Source organism: Xenopus tropicalis, chromosome 5 (genome assembly GCF_000004195.4).
Source record: "Xenopus tropicalis strain Nigerian chromosome 5, UCB_Xtro_10.0, whole genome shotgun sequence".
NCBI lineage: Eukaryota > Metazoa > Chordata > Amphibia > Anura > Pipidae > Xenopus > Xenopus tropicalis.
Genome location: NC_030681.2, coordinates 26,888,233 through 26,910,156, shown reverse-complemented (window position 1 = coordinate 26,910,156; position 21,924 = coordinate 26,888,233). Strand labels below are relative to the sequence as shown.

The 21,924-nt window shown below is 41.4% G+C and overlaps 1 protein-coding gene across 1 annotated transcript in view; it reads left to right on the top strand.

The window, feature by feature from the left end:
- The first annotated feature begins 355 nt into the window (after nt 1-355).
- jag1 (jagged 1) overlaps nt 356-21,924 on the top strand; it is a 39,250-nt gene continuing 17,681 nt past the window's right edge. Inside the window, exons 1-5 of the mRNA XM_002931738.5 lie at nt 356-762; nt 1,319-1,624; nt 17,270-17,321; nt 18,962-19,216; nt 19,756-19,816. Of these exons, the coding sequence (XP_002931784.1) occupies nt 682-762; nt 1,319-1,624; nt 17,270-17,321; nt 18,962-19,216; nt 19,756-19,816 (755 nt within the window). The 5' untranslated portion in view covers nt 356-681. The remainder of the gene's footprint in view (nt 763-1,318; nt 1,625-17,269; nt 17,322-18,961; nt 19,217-19,755; nt 19,817-21,924) is intronic.

The following is a 21,924-nucleotide window of genomic DNA, read 5'->3' as shown; positions in this document are numbered from 1 at the left end:
GAATAATTACAATTTGCAGAAATGGAGCCTCAGTAACTTTACAGCAGGGCATTCCCCTTCCCTACTATTCACTTGCCAGCTCGGAGTTACAGCGTTAGAGCCACAATATGCAGCCCGGGGCCGGCTGTGCCTGTTCTACTGAGTCAGAAATCGCACTGGAAGTGGAAGTCTCATGAGTCGCTCCTGGTAGAGCGATTCATTTTCCCACCAATAATTAACTGCACTATCCCACCCCGCCGCCACCCTACCCCTCCTTCCTTACACCTAGGGGAGTAGCTTAGCACCCTGTGCCCACCCTGCCTCATGAATATTACACAGCACCCTGCCTGCCCCCCTCCCTGTCGCTCCTCCTGCTGCTGCTGCAAAGCCGTGCATACATGAAGCACTGAGTCCCTGATCGCACACGGGCTCTGTAGCTCCTGCCCTCCTTATTGTCTGCCTGCAGCTCATTTCCAAAAAAAAAAAAAGAGAGACAAGGGGCGACAGAATAAATCATAAAAAGCCAAAAGGATCGCATAATAGAAGGAGGCAGCCGGCTGCTGGTGCATTGAGGATCTCCGTGCCATAGAAAAGTGTGTGTTGTGTTGCAGTCGTGCATGCTCAAATCGGCAGAGTATATCAGAGTGCGGGGCGCTCCCAGCCGTCAGTCGCTGCCTGAGAAGCAGTTGCAGGCAGGAGGCAATGCGTTTCCCAAGGAGAGCCCTCTTCTTCTCCGCTCTCTCCTTCAGGCTCATCATTGCTTTACTCTGCCTACGGCTAAAGGTACGTTGGACCCTGCTCCGGACCGTGCACCTTGGCTCCTACACGCCGGGATTGGGCTCGTCGCATTGGGATATACAGCAGCCCCGGCCACACGGCTATCCGCCAACCTGCTCGGCTCCCCCAGTTGTGGACTACAAATCGCAGCCCTGTAGGTGCAGCCACAGCTGGGGGAGAATAGCAGCTTGGAGATCCCCCCCACTAACTTTTATTTCTTTTCACCCCAACTAGAAGTTACTGCATTTATACGTGCAAACTTTTTTGGGGAGTAATGCATTTTAAAGTAAATGCACTTTAAAAATTTTAAACAATAATTTAACTTTTTTTTTAAGGAATGCACATTAGCACGGTGCAACCAGTGCATTTCAGTAGTGCCCACTGCCACCTTAGTCTGGATCTGCAATCCCTGCATTCAACCCTAAATGCAATATTTTTCTTTTTTTTTTTGCAACTTCCATTTTTATGCATTTTTTTTAAAAATATTTTTTGTAGTGATTGCACTCCCCTCTGATAACATCCCGGTCCTTTTTTTTTTATTTTTGTCTGATTTTTGTAACAGGTGTCTATAGCATCAGGCCAGTTCGAGTTGGAAATCTTATCTATGCAGAATCCCAATGGAGAGTTGCAGAGTGGGAATTGCTGCGACGGCCAGCGCAACCCGACTGATAGAAAATGCTCCAGGGACGAATGCGACACTTACTTTAAAGTTTGCCTAAAGGAGTACCAGTCCAGGGTATCGGCAGGGGGGGCCTGCAGCTTCGGCACCGGATATACCCCCGTCATTGGGGGCAATTCCTTCAACCTAAAATACAGCCGGAATAATGAGAGGAACAGGATTGTGCTGCCTTTCAGTTTTGCTTGGCCGGTGAGTCAGTGGATTACTGATGTATTTTCCCAGGCACAGTGAGAAAAATGTGCATTCAATGGGTCTTGTTGCATTAAATGGGTGCAAACAGAGACTTTGTTGGGTTTTGGAGACCTCCCCCTGTATGGGGTTTGTCTGTAGAACACAGCCAAGAAATGTATGTATTGATATATTACTGTAGGTTATTTGTACAGTTTAATGTTGAATGTAAGAAAGCCATTACTGATGGGAATCCCTTGGAAAAAGGGAAAGTAAATAGATTCTACAATCTCTACTTCCCCAGAGCAGCCAAGGGGTCCAGCTGTGGCTAACTGAGATAGGGAGTTCATCAGCTCAGCTGACTAGCATGGTAGGGATTGGGTTAATTGCATTTTGCCCCCCTGAATAAGGATGAGAGATTGTGCGCAGGCAGAGCAATGGCTGGGAGTTGCAGCAGGAGGGAGAGGTTTATGTAGAAGAGACAAGAAGTGGACTTGTGATCTCCAGCAGTTGGCCCAGGAGAGAGGGTGGAGTGCATGGGAACATGATCACTGCAGCCCTGAATGCACGCTGTTCCCTCTGCTGGGCTCCGATGAGAATCCTGTATAAGCACCATGGTTCTGTGTGGGGACAGTGCAGAGAGTTTTGTTTGTATTTAGCACTAACCAAGGTCCCCCTACATTGTGGCGCGGTGCTACCCTTGTGTGCTGCTACCCTTGTGTGCTGCTACCCTTGTGTGCTGCTACCCTTGTGTGCTACTACCCTTGTGTGCTACTCTCTGTGCTACCCTTGTGTGCTACTCTCTGTGCTACTCTCTGTGCTACTCTCTGTGCTACTCTGTGCAGAGAATGTATTAGGAGGTCAGAAGTTCGCAGTTCTGTGGCCCAGTGGAAATGACGAGCTAGGAGTGGATTAATCCCATCTAAACCTCTCTAGCCGTGTCCGGTTGGGCAGAGTTTTCCTATCCTCCCTCCTCCCCTTCTGCTTCTCACTGTACAAAGAGTGTTGAAATGGGTGAGCTGCTTGTTTCTACCTCCGAGCGTTTGTATCGGATCAGCTGAAATGCATGAGTGTTACTGGGATGTGATCAGCGTGGGATAGAATGATTTGATGTGTGTATATATCTAATATATATATGTTCCCTACCTGCTGCACAAACTCTTTGGGGGAGCTAAAAACCATTTCAGATAGTAGAATCATGGCGCAGACAGTGCATTAGGCTGACCTTTATTTTATCACGTTTATTGCATATGTTAGGGATTTCTATCAAATAATCTTTGTAAGGACTTGATTCACAGTCCCAGTGGCTGTTGCCTTTCTGAGTTGCCTATAAATGAACTTTTTTTGTAGTTGTAGGCCTGAGGCATCTAGTTTGCTCTGAGTTCTATGGAGACTCGTGTAAAGCACACAAGTGCCTTGTGTACATGTCATTCTACCTGTGTTTGAGCCCTATTTGAATTCCAAATAAGCGACTCCAGCTCACATTAAAGCAATAGCCTGTGCTTGCTCATGCGTTAATGCTGCGTTAATCGGAGCACATATCTAGGTATTTGCTATTAAGACATCTCTTTTCTGAGTAAATGCCCACGTGTACAGGGCAATACTGAGCGTGGTGCTGTTACTCCATGTGATTTGCCACGCAGTTAAGGTTTATTGACAAACAACATGCGCTCACAGTTGTGAAGCAGAAACGCTGATACTTGTGGCTGAAAAATACTGTGACCCCTTTCCACATTTTTTTGAGCAGGCTTCCATTGGAGGGGGGGTTAGAAAAACCTAAAAGATCCCCCCCCCAAGAGACCACTGTCACTTTAGCCAACATGGCCCTGGTGGCGGCAGCTTCTTCCTTTTCAGACAAGCCTGGTGTGCAGCCAGCAGAGGTTGCGCTCCCTCTCACCATCCATGCTGTATCTGCGTGTGCCCTCCCTGTTCCAGAGGTTGCCCTTCCCTTCCCCTCCAGCTGTGTCCCTCTGATCGCACCAGGTGTTACAGGGGTGGGCCTGCAGCTCGTATGGATCAAGGAGCACCTCTTGCATCACATCTGGTTTTGTTTTGGGGCTAAGGAATATTTGCTCCGGATCACTAACCCTCAAGGAGGAGATGTTTACCATAAACACCTATTGCGCTAACTGCATTTTAAATGAGGTCAATATTTAAAATATTGGTGTCATATTCTGCCCGTATTGCCTATTTTTTAAGCAATTATTTTGTTCCCGGTTGACATTGTGAGATTTTAGCAAGCTCAGACAGCAATTTGGGGATATTCCAGTTTTAGATTGGTGCCTGCAGTGTTTCTTCATGACCTCCATGGGACCTGTTGTGGGGGGGAAAAAAAACTTTTGGGCACAGAGGGGTTAAGGTTTATTCCTTCCCATATGCATTGCATTCCATGTGCATCACAGACTTGTCTCTTGGTAAACGCTTCCCTTGTCTCTGGGATTTAATATTGACCAGATAAAGGCCTTTTAATTGAAAATGTGAAATTTTACATTTGTTCTTTATTGCCCATATCCCTTGTCACTTAAATAAACTGCACCTCCCTCCTCCCTGTGTGTGGGCAGCAACGCTTAACCTTGAGGGAGTCTAATTGGCTCAGAAGCCGTCCCCCTTTTTTTTTTTTTTTTGCCTTGTAGTGGGGTTTCTCTCTGTCTTTCAACCTTGTCACTGCCCACTGGGACCACTGGTTTTTGTAATGAGGCCACCCTTGTAGCAGAATCTGGTATGGAACTAATCACATGGTAGGGCCTTCTACATTGTCAGGTCACCTTAGAAGTTTGTAGTCAACAGACTGATTTACAAGTGTATCATGTAACGTCCATGAAGTTATGTTTTTGTTTGGGTGTTTTTAAAGGCAAGCATGATTTGTATGCTCGTAGGGCCTTAGTCTGGCTTTGAGAAGCCAACAGGGAGAGCACACAGTTCATTTTTGGGAAGATAACGCTGGCACGGCATTGGTTTGGTCCACACAAGTAGCCTCTGTTTGGAACAAATAAGAGCCGGGCTTTGCTCGCAGTGAGATAAAACTGTTATCAAATATGCCATCAAAGGCATAAAAGGTTTTATAAAAATCTGTGGTATTTGAAGTTCTGCCAAACACATGCAGTGCCTCCATTGTCGTGTCATTGGACTTCTTATTTCCCTTTCTTCTCCTCTGAAGGACGGGATCAGTCGGATGTTTGCTTTCCAACTTGAGGAAATAATCTCAGGTGTTTGATCCTGAGCACACACAATTTGTGGGTTTATAAAGAGCGGCTCCTCTTGCTTTCTGCTACCTGCCGAGTGCTTGGCTTCATTGGAGAGGGTTCTTTAGACCCTTCTGTATTTTGTTTTTTCCTTTTGTCCTATTCTTTTTATCTGGATGCACCACTTTGTTTTACTTTGTTTGCATTAATGTGGCCTTTCACAGTTGTATATTTAGTTGACCTTGTTGGCAGCATATCTCTGGGTTCCATGCCATTTCCCCATTGACCGTTATTGAAATGATAATATTGGTACTCATCTGTTGAACAAGAGTTCCTCAACTGTGACTTCTGATTGAGTAGGTCTGTGAGAAATAAAAACTTGTCTGCTTAAAATTGAGAAAAGATCTAATGAACATGTGCTGCTCTGTATGTCTGTATACCTGAAAGAGACTTATTTGTCTTTGGTGCCCTCTTTCATACATATGTACAGATACAGTATGTATGGTGTATTTGGCACAGGCCTGATGGTGATGCAAGGATGAAGTTGCCAAAAGAAGAACCAGAAACCCGTCAATACCTATGTAAACCATCACTATTATTGCATGTATTTTCTGTGGTTTTAAGCAGGCAGTCAGGTATGAGAACATAGATAATTATATGCGCAATTCAGAAGATTTACATTTCATATGTGTGTGGGAGTTGCCATACATATTACTTTGCCCAGCGCATTCCTAGGTATCAATGAATCTGTATTCATAGTAATCACACTTAGGGGCACATTTACTAACCCACGAACGGGCCGAATGCGTCCGATTGCGTTTTTTTCGTAATGATCGGTATTTTGCGATTTTTTCGGAAAATTGTCGCGACTTTTTCGTTACGCGAGTTTTTCGTAGCCATTCCGAAAGTTGCGCAAAATCGCGATTTTTTCGTAGCGTTAAAACTTGCGCGAAACGTTGCGCCTTTTAAGTTAATGCTACGAAAAAAGGCGCGACTTTTCGCGCAAGTTTTAACGCTACGAAAAAATCGCCAGATTTTGCGCAACTTTCGGAATGGCTACGAAAAACTCGTGTTTTTTCGCGCAAATCGTATTGGTAACGAAAAAGTTGCGATAATTTCCGAAAAGTCGTAAAGTCGCCGAAAAAAATCGCAAAAAATAGGAAAAAGTCGCAAAATGTTCGTTTTCCAATCGGAATTTTTCCAATTCGAATTTGTGTCTTGGTAAATCAGCCCCATAGAGTATTCTCATAGTGAGCACATGGCATGCAGTGGCATCATATGTTACTGTCAGTATAAGGTACAAAATGACAGATAAATGTGGCCAATGTATTTTCCCTTTTAAGAGAAAGCAGCTGCTGAAAATAGAAAACCCTGCAGCTTAAAACAACAAAATGCTGTCACAAAAAATAATACATGATCATTTGGCCAGTTGTTTTGCCCTGTAGCTGCCCTATGCCTTTGAGGCAAAATGAACAACCTTTTCAACATCATGTCTTAGTACATACAGGTGTAGGATCTGTTATCTGGAATGCCTTTATCTAAAGAGCTCCGAGTTACAGGAAGGCAAACTCCCATAGACTCCCTTTTCTCTAATAATAAAACAGTGCCTTGTACTTGATCCAAATTAAGATATAATTAATTGTTATTAGAGGCAAAACAATCCTATTGGGTTTAAATTATTTTTGGTAGATTTAAGGTATGCCGATCCAAATTACAAAAAGGTCCCTCATCCAGAAAACCCCAGGTTTTCTGAATAACAGGCCCAATACCTGTACTAGTTTGCTTATCTGTTCAAGACTGGGTGCATATAAAACACCTATGCTGCATAGCTGATCAGTTCATAGTAAAGATCCATAAATGCTAAGGGGCCAGTACATGCTGATCACCCAAGCTGCCTTTTTATGTGTCTTGGTTTTAAAATGATGAGGTGGCAGCCCTATCTGTTGAACTTTGTCTTGTGTATCTCGCCAATTCCCATTCTGCAGCCAGTGTCAGGAATTAGCGTTAATAAGTCTATTCTCTTGTTTATGGCTTTTCTTTGTGTTTCACAGCACTTAATTTATGCACGGGGCAACAGAGTTCAGTTGTAGGCTTGAGTAATGGCTGTAAAAATGGGGGCCGTAAATAAATATAGGTTGGCCAGCATAGAAAAAGTTGCCTGGGAGACTGGTCCCCTTCTTGGTCTGGGATATGCATTTTGTTTTGCACCTGCATACTGAGATAGGAGAGGGCCCCATTGCTATCCTGAAAAAGAAGCAGATCCAAGTGCATTTTATTTACATTAGTTGTTAGATGACCTGTATCTGGATAATTAAAAAATAGCTCAGATTTGGGATCGGTGCTGCAATTGTTTCATTTGGGACCGGCTAGCTGATTAGACTTTAATTTAAAGCAGTACTCACTCAGCTGTATATGGGGCTTTCAGGCCCTGTTAGAGTGCTGGCTCCATTAAGCAAGTGTTTAGACAAAATCTTGGCATATGAGCGAAATTATAATGTCGGAGATTGCATGACTCGGCTCTGTTTTGTTTAATGATACCAGGGCTGTTACTAGGTTTCAAAACAAAATTTGGACAATATCAACTTTTTTTTTGTTCAATACTTTTTGTTATGGGTGACATATTAAGCTATTTAGGGAGTATTTAGTTGCAGGGTGGATCAGAACTTGGAACGCTGCTGAAAATTACATACGCTATTATGGTAAACAAGTCAACAGGGTAACTTGCCAGGCATCATTTTGTAGAAATTTTGGGGAAATTCCGATTTAAAATAGATCATTTCTTTAGAATGAGTGGAGTTTGGGACACTTATAGGACTTCTGTTCTAAAAGGAATATAGTTTGCAGCATGGAGGTCATTTGTTCGTAGGCATTTCATAGGTCAAAGATGGCAGCAATTCTGCTATGAACTGCTCGGCCGCTGGGAGGTTTATTTAACCTAAGTCACATAATGGAATTTGGGGGGGGGGGTTCTTTTAAAGAGCTTGTCAGTTTTGAAATATGTCATGGAGGGCAGACAGACAGGGTCAGCGAGATCCTGCAGCAATTGGAATGATTAACATTAAAATGTATTATTGCAGTCTGGCTATGGATTTCTCTGCAGCTGGGACTCGCCTGTAGGTTACGCCTGCATTATAAAGGCAATTTGTTCAATTATATTGTTTAATTGCAGCATTTATTCTGCAGTTAAGTGCATCACTTATTCTGTGCAGAGAATGTTCCTCCTCAGTTTATGTTTATGGAGCCATATTCCTTCCCATCGCAGGGGCATTTTCTCCAAACTGCAAAACAGTGCCCCTGGTGGTCATAAAAATTGTGCTCTGCCTACTGTTGCCTTAGGGGGATAATGGGGGTAACTTATGAACACTTACATATACAAAGAAGGAAAGTTCTGCTACAGTCAGTCAGCTGTGTCCATATTCAAGGGAAAGAATACAGACAAGGAATACTCCTGTTGTAAATTATAAGGATATCACCTAGATGTTTTATGACTATACAGGACATGAAACACATAGCACCAAGGTGGCTTCTAAAATCCTTATTGTTTACAACAGGGGTACATTTATTATTACAATCATTTCATTGAGTCATGTGACATAAATGACATCACTGAGCACAGATAATAACCAATAACCTCACAAAACACTGCTTATAAGGAGAGATTTTACAGGATATTCATGGCTCTTGTGTGAAGACACACAGAGCTACTTAGTAGCTGCACCGTCGCAGCTACTGAATGCCAGAAAATGCCCTACCAGAGACAGTACTGAGAATTGCCTCTGCTAAAACACACAGGCAAGTATCAGTAAGTGATCAGCATTGTCTATTTTAGTAGCTGTGATAAGTAGCTGCTACTAAGTAGCTCCATGTGTCTTCATCCTTAAGGTTTATATACTCTTTCAGTCTGTGTCCTCTGTTTGGTAGCCTATATAAATATAGGCTTATAGCTCAAATGTGTAACCCACTTTCTAGTTTTCAGCCTGATAATATTATTTGGGGGAAACCTCATCAAGTGCGTGTTTTCTTTTGATAAACACTTTCCTCAAATCTTATCATCCTTCGGGGAATGTGCTATCAGGAGATAATCGCAACATTAAAGCTGGGTCTTCAGAAGTTTTGCCATGCAGCACGAGCAGATTACTTGCTGATAGCTGGATGTCTGCAGTGTTGATAGATTAACACCTTCCTTTTTGAAGTAGCTGTGCAGTCTGCAGCAGAAAGCTTGGCTGTAGATAGGCTTGCCTCATAACCGGAATTTCCCTGACCTGGCCGGTATATTTATAAAAATATATGAGATATGATTGTCAACTGTGCAGTGTTTGGCCGGTTCCTTGTGAGTGGGACCATCCAGTTCAGGGTCCACCTTTGAATTTTTTACATTACTCTGAATACATTACTTGTAAAGTGATGATAAATGATATTGGCATTCCTTAATCCCTTGAGGTTAAGTCCTGAATGGATGTGCTGTGACCTGGAGACCTCTCTGCCAGTTCCATAGATAATTCAGCAAAGAGCATCAAGGGGGGAATTATGTCGGGGGCAACATTTTTCTGCGCTGCTAAACGTTCTGGGTGATCCAGGAAGGTTGTGTGTGTGTTCTTTTGTGGCTTATGGGTTAATAAAAGCAACAGCGTTATTTTCAATTGAAACTCCCTGCACATCTGTTAATTATACCAGTATATTGTGTGTAATACACAAAACACACAAATTGTTTGGATCCTCTCCAGCTGAGTGACAGAAAGTTTAGCAGTTGCTGTACAAGGAAGTGGGCATATAACCAGCAATGAGGCTAAAGGAGCTGAGCAGCCAATCACACGGCACCTAAAATGCAGTTTAGTGCACTGATTTCATGGTTAATCTTGGATAAAGTGGTATTTACTGATATAACTAGGGAAAATGTGAGTATTTAATACCAGATGTCTGCTGTCGGGTCAGTAAGGATCATTGGTCTCCATAGGCCAATACAAAAATATAAACCTGTTAACTAGAAAAGTTGTACTTGCATGACTTTTCTGTCTTAATAAAGGTGATTGTGTGGGGGGTACATAAAGATAACTGATCCCTATTCAGCCTGCAGCAGATGGCTTTCCCAAATTCTAGGCGCACCATTAAGCCCCCAAGCAACTTTGAAAAGTATAGTATAGTTTGTGAGAATATGTATGTTCTGAACAAGAATATCTATGTTCTGTTTTTGTGAGAGCCATTTTAGCTCGTTTCCAGTGGCAACATTATACAGCCTTCCTGGGAGCACTAAAACAGTCGTGTTGATTGGTCTTTTCTGTCATGTGATGCAGACCAGTGAGAATTAGGCTTCTAGTCTTGGGCTTCAGTAGTTGTCTAGGGTCACACAAGGGCTTAACAGTACAAGTATTGCCAAATCACTGGATTGTCAGGCCTAGAGAGTGGGTTGTATATTGCAAGCGGCTTCTATATCATTTACTGATTTAACAAACATGTAACAGTTATACTTTTTCACAAACCCAATAAAGCCCCCAATGCCAAACTGTTATTTATTCTCTGTTAGTGTATAGGATTTTCTATGTAAAGAAGCTTCCCCAACTGAACACAGGGTGTACCCCCTATTGTAAAATATGAGGATATTAGGAGTCACCTCAACATTCCGTGACATGTATAAAAAGCATATATGGTTATGGAACTCCTTGATGACTTATATTTTACAATAGGGGGTACAATATTCACTATATAATGCACGTTGGAATTTCAGGATGAGGAAACAGACTTGGGCAATAATCCTCCAGATAAGATAGCTAAAGGCCTAGGAAGTTGTAATGGCAGGTAAAAGGTCAGTGGATTTCAGGATAGCTGTATTTTTTTTTAATGGCGGCGTGTCGTTTTGAAGTCATGGCGTTTCAGGTTATGAAGGAATCATAAAACGTGTGGTTACACTCGGTTATTCAGAGCTCTGTACCAGCTCAACCCAGTTTGGGTAAATGAGTAGAAAGGACTCTTGTTCATGCTTGCGCGTGTGAACCTGACTGTTGTGCTTGGTTGCCCACCTGGTATTCCGTCTATTAACCTTGCCACCCTTGTGTAACTGCCGCATTTAATTATCACTGGGATTCCTGCAGATGCTAGGTTAATGTGAAATAGTGAGTCATTTGGTAAGAAAAGCTGAGTTTTAATATTCTTTATACAAAGCCAGCAACTGAGCATTTATCTTCTACAGTTGGGGAAACCCTCCCCCTTATACAGAAAAAATCCTCTGTGCCAGTCTTTCCCTATGGCCCCAGTCTTTCCCTGTGGCCCCAGTCTTTCCCTGTGGCCCCAGTCTTTCCCTTATGGCCCAGTCCAAAGGCATAAGACTCTTGAGACCAGAACACATAGTAGTCTGGCCACCCAGACGGGCAGTGACTGCTAATATTAACCAAGAACAATAGCATAAGCGTTCTGACTGCAGTGAGGATTACAGGACATAATGGGGCCCATCCAAAAATAATGATAATGCAGCACGGAGCAACAGGAACCAGCAGTAGACTCAGCAGAGCTCGGCTCCCAGACAAACCGTGGACTGACTTCACACAATGGCAACTTCAGCATATTATGTGTTCACAGGATGCTCAGTATTCCAGTGGGCTTGCCAGATCAGAGATCAGCTGCACATAGTTGGGAGAGCGGCAACTTTTTGTGTTATTTATCTGGCCAGATAAGGCCGACTGTAGCCCAGGGCGGCCTATACACACAGCTTGTGGCTTTGCTTATCCTGAAAAATAATCTTTTGACAATAAATGTTTTTCTTCCCCCCTGATGTAAGCAGAGAGGTCAAACCTGTGGTATTCTATTATGGGTTAAACTGCAACTCTAAGCATCCCATGGAGTTAGGAACTGAGAGCTGTAAGGGGAGGGGGTGGTAAGAATTGGAATCCCTGCTGTAACTCATAGTGATTTAATCACTGTCAAATGAACATACATGTTAGCACGTATGTTCTCCATTACTGCCACCTGCAATTTGATCATGCGCAGCGTGACCACGGACTTCCGTGTGCTGCAAGTCGAGTAAGCAGGTTTATTTGCTGCCCCATCAGTAAATATGGGATTGCTCATCAGTTTTGTTTCGTTTTGTTTCTCTAGGAATTATGTGAAAGCTTACTTTCCATAGCCTCAGCAATTTACTGACAAGGCCCAAGCGAGGCTTTGTTACCTTAAATTAGAGCCACGGTGCAACCTGCTGGGAACATTTACCTCACGCAAACGTACTGATCAGTTTTTAGTCATAAAAAAATGATATATTTTAGCTTTACTGTGCATATGCCAGTATAATACTCCCATTTTCAATCAGTCGTACTCAGTAGGCTGGTCACACTTATGGTCAGTTCCTGTGAGATACCACAGGGGTGTGTTTGTTGGGCAATAATAATCCAAATTGGGGGTGGGGGTCATCAAGAAAAAAGATTTTCAGTTCAGACTGACTGCAATCAGATAGCAAATCAGACTTGTATTATGGTTGGCTGAGGGCCCCGCACATGGATTGATGGTTGACCATTTCGGCTAGAAACAACTGAATTGGCTGGCCACCTCGCTTCGTGTGCGGCCAGATTTAAACTCCTTGAGTGTCTGAAAAGATTTACTCCCACGTGTGTGTGAGTTGTAAAAATTAGCTTTTTTGTAAAATCATCAGCTTGCGCTTCAGTTTGGGATTAGTGCCTGTTTGAAAGCCCAGCTCGCATATTAAGCTTCAAATGCGTGGGGTGGGGGGCTGGCGTCTATTTGCTTTCAATTTTAACCAAGCTTGAAAACATTATGAAATATTGGCATGCCATACAGAAATAATGTTTTTTTGTATCCCATTTATAAGCAAAATGGGCCAAGAATCTGATAAATGTAAGGAATAGTTTTAAAATATATACAGTACACATCCAGCCAGAATGTGGGCTTATTATATATAGACACATAGCTGCCTCAGTTATTTAGTGTAGGTAGGCCAGAGCATCTCTGCTGCATTAAAGGGGCTGTTCACCTTTAATTAACTTTCAGCATGATGTACAAAGTATGATGACAATTTGCAACTTCATTTTTTATTATTTGTAGTTTTTAATTATTTATTTTTTTGTGTAGCTATCTGGTTCTTAGGGTCCAAATTACCTTAGCAACCAGGCTTTGCTTTTAAGGAGACTGGTATATATGATCAGGACAGTGACTAAATAGAAAGGCCAACAAAAAAAGTAACTGTACCAATAAAATTGTAGCCTCGCAGAGCAATAGCTTTTTTTGCTTCTGGGGTCACTGACCCCATTTGAACATTGGAAACCCCTTTAAATAAATGGACAAATTAGGTAGAAAAAAATGTTTTTTTTGTTAGATTTTGGGTTCAAGGCCTCTATTGGGTGTAGTAACAAAATAGTGACTATAGCAGAGCTCACAATGGTACCAAAGAAAAGGATCAGTAAAGTCCTATCCTCTCTATCCTTGTTGTTGAGCCAAATGCATTAGTCTGGAGATCCACATGTTGAGTTTGTATTTACATATACTGTGGGGTAATAAGCATGAAATAAAGGGTGGCGCAGTGATGAAAAACAAGTTCCCAAAAGGATTGTGGGTATATGAGGATTTAGGTTAAAGAACCTGTAATGCTATCCTTCCATAAAGTGCAAATGCTGTGCCTAGCAGTCGAGGGAATATGGGTTAGCTGTTGCTGGTAGGCTTGTGTGGTCTTCTGGCTTCTTCCTGGTCGGCACTTCCTAAGCCAAAAGGCACAGCAGGAAGCCTTCTCCTCAGCCAAAAGTGCTGGTGGGATTTCCCCTAGAGGCCATTACCATCCTCAGCCTCTGCTGCCACCCCTAAAAGCCTTTGAGAGCTGTGGCTGCTCCTCTCCATCATATCCTGTTATGTCTCGGTCTTTACACGGAGAAGTTGGCTTTCATGTGGAGGAGTATTTTGCATAATTATTGTGGTTAAAGGCAAGGGAAGAGCTTGTAGGCTGTGACTTTCAGATATCCCCTTTCCTGTTGCATCTTGTGCTTGTCAGGGCAGGCCATTCACTGGGAAGTATAAACCCCCTCTAGCTCGTTGATAAATGGTATATTCCAAATGATACATACTTATTATTATATTAAGTATCACAATAGAAAGTTATGAATTAATCCAGATACAAATGATATGGAATAATAGTAATAATTAATATTTTTAGGTTATATAAGCATCATCTAAACAAATGCGTCCATGTAATTTCCCAAAAACATATAAATTCTTCTTAATAATGTCCTACATATTTCACTCATTTTTTCAAACCATAATAAAGCCAATGCAGCTTTTCTTCCGTCTCTGCTTAAGTCTCCTAATCCCCCGGAGGGATGTGTCTTTTGGCTCAGGGTCAGACCTCTGGTGGCTAATTAGGTGTGACATTATCGGCACACAGCTGATCTTTGACACACAGAGTATCTCTCATTTGAATATGTTGACTGTGCCGTTTTATTATTTAGGGAGAGTGTATATTTAAAGATGATCTGGGGTCATCTATGGTCATGGGAACATTAAAACCTGCCGGTTGCCGTCACTGCAGATATGTTCAGTCCCTCTGAATGCCATAGAGTGGATTTTCTTGTGCATTCACCCATAATTAAATGAATAGTTCCCATTATAATTGTGAATGAAGCTTCTCTTTTATTCTGCTTTATTTAGCAGGCTGATCCCAGGTTCAGCCGCTGCGTGTATAAGCAGGTATAATAACTGGGATTGAATCACTGACTGTGGATGCTGCAAAAAGCCATCTGATGGCCTCATATGTCTGCAGAAGGCATGAAAATAAAATTCCTAAATAATGCACTAATTATTAATTTCTTCCCGAGATAATCTGGATTGAGGTTATCATTAATGTCCATGCTGTATTTGCCATAGAAGAACCTTTGCAGCCTGCAAAAATACTTGTATTGGAGTTGATATGTACTTTGTTATGCTTTGTGAGACTAAAGTCAAAGTCAAAACTCTGGAACCAAAGATATAGAGAAGGTTTTGTAGATAATGAGATGCAAAAGTTGCTGCTTTGTATTATTAATGGTAATGTGCTGGCCTGAACCTAGAGAAATTTCTCTTGCTGAAAATTTATTTTTATGTTTCTGTGAAAATATCAGAAATTTTTACTTTTACCCTCCAGCAGATATGCCCTATTGTGTTGCCATGAATAGCTATGTGGAAAGTTGAATCGGCAACTCACCACGTTATTTTAGGTTGATTCATACTGACTTATTCATTCTTTCATATAATTTTATACTATATCTATCATCCAGAAAGCTTGGGCCTTGGGGCTGGTAATCAGTATTGAAATGGTAACAAAAAAAAAGACACCAGATTTTCATTTTTTAGAGTTCAAATTCTTCTTATTCAAGTGAGGTCACTTCTACATTTCACCTGTTTAAAAATAGTAAGCATTTGTTTGTGAAAATAGGCATATTCCGCAATAATTGTTCTTGGCTGGTAGCCTTTGTTTTGGAAGTTCTGTGCATGTTGGAACTCGCCCCAATCTGCTTACGTGTCTTGGGTTTTCCCACGGTTATCTGTGTACAAAATGGAATCCGTCCCTTTTGAATATGAAACATCTTTAGGCTGTAGTCCAAGGAAGAACTCTCCTTCAAAGTCTACATGCTCTGTCAAGTTAGAAGATCTATGTTTGTGCTGACTTTTGAAGTTATCTTCATGCCTACACCTCCGAGGTGTTTTGCCTTTCTTCATAAATGCTCTGAGCTTCTGGTTAATGTTATATGTGTAATTACCGCATTCCATTTGTTTCCAAGTGGTTGGGGATCTACAGCTGGCACCATGACTGAGCCAGAAACCTCCGTTTGCAGCCACATTAATAGGTACTGACTCTGTTCAGTAAAGGGGGGGGGCAAAAATACGAATAGGATTAAGGCACCTTGGTCTTATAAAGAGATGTTGTAAAGTTGTCCTGCCGGGCCTTAAACATAGCAAGGCTCTAAAGGCCTAAACTCCAAGGATAAGTATTTCTAACTGTAGTCTGATGTTGGGAAGTGGTGATAAAAGGTAGTCGGATACAATTGCTGGCATTCTTCCAGCGCGGAGTCCGTTTAAGCAGTAGATGCTTATGATTATTACTGGAATGTTGGGAGATCTCATGGGCAGATTAGTGTGCCAATAAATGTGACACATAGCTCTGCCCCATGGTTTTGAATGCTTAGGACCTAGGCTTTGTGTTAAAGAGCCTTTCCTCCCTCCAACCTCTCGAAAATTCATCAGTTCTTTTCTTCGTTACCTGATACTTGTGGGAGCAGTGATGGCCTACTGCAGACAAAGCTTTCAAAGACGTGCTGAATGAAGGAAATCTCAGGAGACTTCACTTCAGATGCTCAGTGCATTACTATTTGCTGAGACTCAAATGAGCTTGTACCGTTGTGTGTATAGATCATTCTTTTCCTCTTTTTAGGGATCCAGTTTATTAAACTGGGAATTTCCGATTTTGCCTCTGTTGACAAACGACTGTATAATTGCGTTTGCCACACTCCCATTTACAATTGAAGGCAAAACTTCAATTTTACACATTCTGATTTTAAGTTTTCTCTATTTTACATCTTTGTTTTGTGGTCCCACCAATATAAAATTCTTTGTATAATTCCCTGATTTTACAGTTTCTGTGATTTTACATATTTTTTTTCTGGTCCCCTGAAAAACATGTTTTTCCTACTGCATCTATAATTTTTTATTAATAGAAAACCGATTAAGGTTTCTTGTGTTGGCTCTTTTTTATTCATCTGCGTGTATTTGCCTTTGAGTTCTAAGGAAGAATGCTTCTGCCGAGAAATGAACGATGGCATCTCCTACCAATGTCTGTGAAATACGGAAAAGTAGTTGTTGCCATCATACGTAAGAATCAATAAATGGAATATACCTTACAGATGGTTCCTACATTTTGAAAGAATTTAGTAAACTCATGTTTACACCCATAGGGCTTGGGACACATGGAGATGGCTTTATTGCTTAATTTTTTTGTTTGCATTGCTAATGCCTCCATATTAGTGACAATTATTTAAAAATACTACCCCCTTAAATATGTACTATGTCGCACCTATTGCATGCTGCATAAAGTAGATTGTTTCTACATGAACAGACAGGTATTTTCCATAGTACAAAGCTGAATAAAGCTGGAAGTATAGAGTGGATCAAACCAAAGAGTGTTTGGGGGTGACTTACGTGTGTTCTAGGTTAAATTCTGGGGATCGTTAGGACTTGAGAGGGATGGGAGAATTAAGGTGAAAAGGTCTTGCTGAGTCAGGCTGGATAAGGTAGCTTAGAGAGCTTAAAGAGGATCATGTTTGATGCAATGCTAATCGGTTGCTTATTTTGGTTTCAATAGATAACTATAGAGCAGCAGAGCTGTTAGTTCAGCAGCTATGCGTGTGAAAAAAGGGCAAGTGACTGCTGAATGTGTATTTTCGGTTTGATGTATTTATTTATTTTTGTTTGTTTGTTTTTTTTTTTCTATCCCCCTTCAATCATATTTTTCTTTCCACTCTTTCAGAGATCTTACACGTTGGTTGTGGAAGCATGGGATTACAATAATGACACTAATGGTAAGTAAGTGAATGTTTGTGCCAGGGTGCACACATAACAGCAAATGAGCCGGAACAAAAATATATATAGAAAACAGCAGCAGTAGTCGGTGGTAGCCAAAACGCCCATGTCCACTGTCACCACTCCTAATGCATTTAATGCCTAGCAGCCTGGCAGAAAACAGGTGAACATGTAGGTAAAAGCATCAGAATGAAGGTCCGACTTTACTTCGGCCAGAGTGCTTCCCATTTAATAATGTTAGGTGTGGAAACAGGAGACGGGCCACCGTATGTAACGATAGAAAAAGGTTTTGGTCCAGTAAAAATCAGTATGTCTGCCAGTTACTAAATGGGCACGGACTTAAGATTCTTCCAAGATTGGATTGAATGAAATATTTCCCCTCATATCCTTAGAGTTTCTAGGAAGAAAATGCCCCCATGAGATAAAATATAAGCTTAAACATAGTAGAATAGCAAGAATAAACAACAAAATGCCATCAAGCATTTTGCTCATGTCAACATAATGAAAGAAAAATGTCATTGGTTGCTACGAGCTTAGGGCAAACTTTGTATTTATTTATTTTTTTTACATAACCCCCCCACACACACACATTGTATCTAACTTGTTCCTGGTTCTACAGTCTGTCTTCTGCATTGTGTGTTTATTTCAGTGTTAATTAGGCCAATGTGGCTTTCATTGAGGCCTGCCTTTATATGTAAATAAGCATCTTTTTTTGTTTAGAATTTAGATCAGAGCCATGAAAATGATCCCATTTTTGCACAGTATAAGTCATTTAAACTGTTTTCAATTACAAGAATGACAAATGTCTATACTAAGGCATGTTCAGGGTATAGCAGAGGTATATATTTATATTTAGTTATGATTTTGGAGAGGGAAGCATCATCATTCAGCCAACGTTAATAGAGAATCTGTTGAAAGGGAGTATTTATGTAAACCATTGAGCCTTACAGATGATTCTTTTTCTATTAGTAACTCTTACTGCACCCCTAAAACAGATCTACGTCCCCCACGGGGCAGCCTTGCTTATTCCAATACAAATATAAACACTTCCTTTTCCTTATATAGCGTCTACAGCTTAGAAACGTTTATCCTATAAGGACTGTAATGAATTCCAAATGTATATTTGTGTTCCCCAGGTCCATTTATAAGCCAGCCTCTCTCCCTCTGCGGAGTAAATGGACCTTAAAATTAGTTCCACTGCGTAAAGCGCCCCCCTCCCCAGCTCGTGTGCATTTTGTCTGTTTACAAAAGTTAATTTAAATGTTTTATGATAATTCTTCACCTCGCAGTTAAGAGTCGAGCCTGCTGCAGGTCGTAAGGCGGTGTTAGATCGTTTAAGTCATAAGGCCCAGCGTAGCCAGTGAAATACCACAGATGTGTACAATATTCCGGCTGCCTGTGAAATATTATTTCAGGTTATAGCTTTAAACACATACATGTTTTGAAAAGACTGGTTGCCCTTTCTTTCTTTTTCTTTTTTTTCCTGGCATAAAATATGCACGGAATGATGTGGAGTGAGAATTTTTAAACGTATTTTTAAAACAAATTATTATTTACCACTGAGAACATTTGTGATACATTAAAATTGAAACTAGACAGTTAAGGCACCATTCCATGTGTGTGTGTGTTCTCTCGGCAGACCCCGGTGATCTCATAGACAAAGCCCTCCATTCTGGTATGATTAACCCAAGTCGGCAGTGGCAAACGCTGAAACAGAACGCCGGCATGACTCATTTCGAGTACCAGATTCGGGTGATTTGCGACGAGCATTATTATGGTTTCGGCTGCAACAAATTTTGTCGCCCGCGGGATGACTTTTTCGGACACTACACGTGCGATCAGAATGGAAATAAGACCTGTTTGGAAGGCTGGATGGGGCCTGAATGTAACAAAGGTATATGTTTAACTTTTCATTTAGGTTCCGCAAATAGAATCTTACATTTTGGAGTTAAGGAATAGATTTGAGTACAAGTGAAATGATTGGAAATTGGTGGCAATCTGTCCAACCACCATTACTCAGTCCTGTTTGCATCAACTCTTTGGTTGGCCAATGATAGCAGTTATTATTGAAATAACTTGCAAGTGTTCTAGTCAAGGCTGCAAAAAAGGACTACAAAAATGCCCACTGTGCCATAGTCTTTAAGGGGCAACTGATTAAATATTGTATTAAAAAATATACTTTTCAGACATTGTTATAGAATTTTGCTCTTATGTACAAACACTGAATTTCCTCCCATGCAGCAGTAACCCACAGCAACCAATCCAAGATTAGCTTTCATTATACTGTCTGCAGTAGACTGATAAAAGCTTTTTGCTGATTGGTTGCTCTTGGTTACAGCACTGTGGCAAACCTGGCCAGAGTTAGTAAATGAGCCCCATTGTGTGTCAGACATAGGCTTTATCATCGTTTTTTTCTTTTCTGTGTATTCTTAGCAATATGTCGTCAAGGCTGCAGCTCAAAACATGGTACTTGCAAGACGCCAGGAGAGTGCAGGTAAATTACAGTTACCTTTCTACTTTGAAGATTTTGGGAGCAATGATTGAAGGGTTTTGCAGTCTGCGTTGGCATGAAAAGTCTATTGTCCCACAGAATGGTACTTTCTAAATGAATCGCTTAGCTGTTAGGGGCATGGCCGCGGCTCTTTATGTTTCACTTCAGGACTTACATGTATTGGATCTATTCATAAGGAAATAATAAGGTATCCCTTTAAAGCTCTGGCAGGTAACAGGTTAATCCACTCTTGCTGACCAGCCTCCAAGCCAAGTCTCTCAGTATTCTTTAGAGCAGGATTAGCCAAGTCTTTGGGTTCCTTTGCTGCTGTGAGCCAGCACCTGAGTGCTGAGAGGTAAATGGCCGGGATGGAATCTCGTCAGTAGACACTGCTTGTCGCTGGCCTTTGAAGTTGGCGCTGTCCTGGCTTCCATACAATGGAGGGCAGATTTTAGTCGTCCCCCAAACTATTTCATCGTTAAAATGCTGCTACTTGAAGTGACAGATCTTCTTTTATTCGGCCATTTTAGTCTGCTCCTGTGTTACATGTTCTCTGTTCTCAATGTGTAGTTAAAAAAAAAACCCCACTGTTCTATATTTGCTTCCTATGGTTGAGTAATATTGCTTTGTGTCTAAAAATGGAGCATTCTGTGCAGCTTTAATGTTATTATTAGCCCTCACAAATGTTAGTAGAAAAATGCCTTGTTTAGAGATGTTGACCATCCGTTAAACATGTAATAAAAACATAAGATTGTAATGTATGCGCAGAACATTCCTTTCTACGTGCACTTAAACTTGGGGGTTAAAGGGAAAATCTGAATTTCCCCCATTTACACTAACTAACGGCGGCATCACTAGTGGTCCTAAATAGGTAAGGGGCTTGGAAGTTGCCACACTGCACAGCAACCAATCAGCAGGTTGCAGAATGGGATTGGTTACTATGGATTACTTGTGTGGCACGTGGGGTTCCCACTTAGCATCTGTGATTGGGGTCCTGAAACAAGGAATAGTTTTAGGTGTCCAGTGAGCTGCCCTTTTGTCCTGAAGAATAAACATGAATCATTGTGTCAGAACAACAGGCATTGTTTCCTCATGTTAGGCCTTTCTCTCCGTGCCGCTCACCTCCCACTCGCTGGCCAGACACGCACTATTGCTCCTATTTGCTTAAGGTGCAACTTTCCCACAGTCCATTTGCATTTTAACAAAAAGTCATGTAGGGTTTCGGTCCCAGAGATAGGGGGAGGCTAGTGCTGCACTGGGCTTCATGTACATAGTATTGTCAGTTTATCTTGTTAATCTTGAGGTGTGCAGAGAAAGTGAGAGATGGTTTTGTTGTGGTCCAGGTCCCTGTAGCAACTGGTCCGATGGTCCCATCCATGATTCTAACTGTATTAGAAAAGCTAACTTCTGATTTGTTGGTATGGGTTACTGGACTTCCCCAGGTTTCCAAGTAATCCATTTAAAAAAAAAAAAAAAAAGAAAGTCTTTGTGGTTTTGATTAGCCATGCCATACCACATAACACAGACCATATAAAAGACTGAATGATACCTTGATTAATAGGTTCTGGGATAAAGATGGCCAAGTACCCTAGACACCCATAGTACCTACTAGTTGGGGTTTCTATAGTTCCTATAGTCCTACCAGCAGCTGGTATTCCCTAAATGAATAATGGTGTAGCCATTGTATAAGTAAAGTTGTTTGAAAAGCTGGTGTCTTGGGTTTGTATTTCCCGTGGTGCCAGTTATTAATCCCACTGCCTGCCAAGCCATGCCACATCTCCTTGTGATTCTTTATTTAGGCAAAATGATTGAAATTTCTCATGATAACGCTGATCATATGCATTGTCAGACAAGGAAAACAACACATCTTGCTATTCTGGACTCATGTTTCTTTTTCTATTTTAATGCGCTGGTTGCCTTAAGCTATTTCTAGCGTCCTTTCTTTGTATAAAAACAAAAAGGACATTTTTGGAACTATTTTTTTTTCTTAAATTTGTTTAATCAGATCTTTTTAGATTAACTAAAACTGCCACAACTCCATAGGCAGAAGGAAATTGGGAGTTGTAGTTTGACGGTATCCAGAGCTTGCCTATCCTTGGGCTAAACCAGTA